Genomic DNA, 3,443 nt, shown 5'->3' with positions numbered 1-3,443 from the left:
TAAAAGTTTTAGTATGTAAATTTTTAGAGTATTTCTTAATAAAACAAAATATTATATTATGTGTTTTATTGATAGTAGGTTGAGATAATTTTGTAAAGAAATTAAAACGATAAAACATTTCGGACAATGAAAATAATAGAAAATTTCGGATCAATTTGAGTCAAGTTGGACAACTTAAATATTAAAGTATTGGGTTAGAGTTAAAAAATTTCGATACGATTTTAATTCATATCGAGTTAGAGTCAAAGGTCTCTAATACGAAATCTGAACTGATACAAAACAAACATGATCCACTGACACGTTTGGTCAGATCTATACATATGGCTAGTGACTTGTTTATCTTATCTGTAGCAGCTCCTCCTCTTTAACCTGCAAAGTTTAGGAAAACATTGCATTATGATCATGTCTTTGATATGGACCTCACTTGCATTAGTCTTTGCTCTTTACTTGCTTCTGCAGTTACTGAATTGGACAAGAAGCACAAAGAGTAAAAGGCTACCTCCAGGTCCAAGAGGGTTCCCAATTTTGGGAAGCCTTCACTTGTTAGGGAAGTTTCCTCCCAGAGATTTTCATCAGCTTGCCAACAAATATGGCTCCATTATGTTCTTACGTTTAGGCTTGATTCCCACCGTTGTAGTCTCATCACCTCATGCTGCTGAGCAGTTCCTGAAAACCCATGACCTCAATTTTTCCAGCAGGCCCCCTGTTGATACTCTAAAGCACATAGCTTATGGCCAAAGGAACCTCGCCTTCTCTGCCTATGGATCTTATTGGCGAACCGTGCGCAAGATTTGCACGCTGGAACTTCTTAGCAGAAATAAGATTAGTTCGAATCAGGGCATGAGAAAAGAAGAGCTTCATGTCTTGATTGAGCAAATAAAAGAGGCTGCCCGTGCCAGGGTTGCTGTTGATCTGAGTGCCAAGGTCTCATCTCTCAGTGTAGACATGACTTGTAGAATGGTACTTGGGAAGAAATATGACGATCTAGAGTTCGATGAGAGAGGATTCAACCTCGTCTTTCAAGAGGGCGTAAAATTGGCAGCCATCACTAACTTGGGTGATTTCATTCCTCAAATTGCTTCACTTGATCTACAGGGGCTGACAAAGCGGGCAAAGGCCGTTGCCAAGGTGTTTGATGACTTCTTTGAAAAGATTATTGAAGAGCATGTTCAATCCAAGGATGAAAATAGAACCAAGGACTTTGTTGATGTTATGCTGAGCTTCATTGGATCACAAGAAACTGAACACAAAATCGAGCGAGAGCATGTCAAAGCCATACTCCTGGTAAGCAATCCTAAAATTGATGGACTGGAAACCAATTTCCAACTTGAATGTTATATATTTTCTTTTCCTTGATTTGAATATGAACAGGACATGCTTGTAGCTGCAGCAGATCCTTCAGCTTCAGCTATTGAGTGGACACTTTCAGAACTTTTCAAGCATCCTGAGATTATGAAGAGAGTACAAAAAGAGTTGGAAAATGTTGTGGGACTAGACAGGATGGTTGAAGAATCAGATTTGGAGAAGCTAGAATTCTTGGATATGGTTGTGAAAGAAGCCTTGAGGCTCCATCCTGTATCACCTCTAATCCCTTATGAATCAGCGGAAGATTGCAGTGTTGACGGCTATCACATACCCAAAAAGTCACGCGTTTATATAAATGTATGGGCAATTGGAAGAGATCCTAAAGCCTGGATTGATCCTGAGAAATTTTTCCCCGATAGGTTTGTTGGGACTGATATCGATCTTCGCGGTCGCCACTTTCAGCTCCTCTCGTTCGGATCCGGCCGCAGAATCTGCCCTGGAATGCAATTGGGACTCATAGTATTGAAACTAGTGTTAGCACAACTTGTGCATTGCTTTGATTGGGAGCTTCCAAATGGAATGTTGCCAAGCGAATTGGACATGACTGAGGAGTTTGGTCTTGCAATGCATAGAACAACAAATCTAGTAGGTATTCCTACTTATCGTCTGCAAAAATATTAATTTGGCTTTGTGTAAATTCTGATATTTGTCCTCTCTCCTCAGTTATGGATTTCAGAATTTGCATTCTGCTAAATAATTTCTTATTCTACGGTAGTAGAAGGCATTCTAGAGCTAGCATTGTAGCTACAGATTGATTCTGTATATAAATAAGGGTTTTCATTGTATGTTTACTTTTATCATTTTTCTGGTAATTTTGAAACAGAGTGAAGCCCAGATTGTCAAATTGTACTCGTTATCCAGGATGGTTGGTTTTGTCAACATCTGTTGAAAGAAGAACCTCTCCTCTTGTCACATTCAACATTTGAAACCCATTATAAAGTCCAGACTCCATGTTTTAGTGGAAAGAAATGGGGTATAACTCATGCAAAAAAGTTTCTAGCTCATAATAATGACAAAGTAGAATTGGCAAGTTATCTCGTTCATCTCTGACTTTATATCAAAGCTGAGGTCAAGAGGGCAATTGACAACAGATTTGGAGAAGGTTTCAAGTTCAAATCCTCATGTTCAAATCTATCATACTTAGCAGACTGACATTGTCGAACAAAGCAGCTGAATTGAATCTGCCATACCCATGCCCCACAACGTTCTATCATCACATTGGCTAAATCTATATAATAATCTGTACTTTGTGGGATAGTTTGAAAATCACTGCTAGCTTATTAATTGAACTGAATGTTTTAGTTCTGTGAGATAGCCAATAGCGCTATTTATCCTCATGTTATAATCTTCGATTGGTTAACAAATATTTAAATTTTTTTCCCTAGGACAACATATCTTTTGGTGATTTGATATCTCACCAAATAAATATTTTAATTTTTCCCTTAACTGCTCCATCCCAGCGCAACATTGGAATAATAAATAATGTTAGAGTCTCAAACACACATTGTTTTTCATTGATGAACATTCAATAATAAAATGTTAATGCATTGGAATCAATAAAAAAAAAAAAGCAAGGTTTATGGTTACAAGATTTATAAAATTACCTGTAATTAAAAGAATTAAAGATCATTTTTCGTCTTTTAAATTTAAAAATTCAGTCACTTATTTATCATTACTTATATTAATAAAAACCTTGCTATGTGGACAGAAAACCAAAAGACATTTCATTGGGGCTCCTAGCCACGTCTACCCACCCGTGGCATCAGGATTAATTAATGCTGTTGCCGGATTCAAGCAGAAACACCAACAAGGACTTGCCACTGAGCGTCCGCCTTGGTATCCCTTGAACACTTCTCCACCGGCTCCATGCACAAAGTGAAAATATCGATGTTAAGTTGCTCAAATCTTTAATTTGTGCAACAATGATTATTCATTTTTTTTTTAAGAAAACAATACATTTTTTTCTCAAGTAAGCAACATTTTAATTTTTAAAATGACAACTTATTTTAGGAAAAAACAATATACTTCAAAAACAACAATTCAACTAAACAATCTTAGCAATATGATTATTAATAAAA

The 3,443-nt window shown here is 36.7% G+C and overlaps 1 protein-coding gene across 1 annotated transcript; it reads left to right on the top strand.

Moving 5' to 3' along the window:
* Nucleotides 1-363: 363 nt before the first annotated feature.
* LOC123205437 (cytochrome P450 71AU50-like) lies at nt 364-2,278 on the top strand. Its single transcript, XM_044622388.1, has 2 exons — nt 364-1,284; nt 1,372-2,278. Exons 1-2 carry the CDS (start codon nt 397-399, stop codon nt 1,984-1,986), a joined length of 1,503 nt encoding a protein of 500 aa, XP_044478323.1. The 5' UTR covers nt 364-396; the 3' UTR covers nt 1,987-2,278.
* The last annotated feature ends 1,165 nt before the right edge of the window (nt 2,279-3,443 follow it).

The sequence above is a fragment of the Mangifera indica genome, unplaced genomic scaffold (genome assembly GCF_011075055.1).
Source record: "Mangifera indica cultivar Alphonso unplaced genomic scaffold, CATAS_Mindica_2.1 Un_0005, whole genome shotgun sequence".
Lineage (NCBI taxonomy): Eukaryota > Viridiplantae > Streptophyta > Magnoliopsida > Sapindales > Anacardiaceae > Mangifera > Mangifera indica.
This window is presented reverse-complemented; position numbering and strand designations above follow the sequence as displayed.

What these genes read in the sequence shown, in the direction of transcription:
- LOC123205437 (XM_044622388.1), top strand. Translation starts at nt 397, where the DNA reads ATGATCATGTCTTTGATATGGACCTCACTTGCATTAGTCTTTGCTCTT. An exon ending in ATGTCAAAGCCATACTCCTG is followed by an intron (nt 1,285 to 1,371) that starts GTAAGCAATCCT and finishes GAATATGAACAG; the next exon opens with GACATGCTTGTAGCTGCAGC.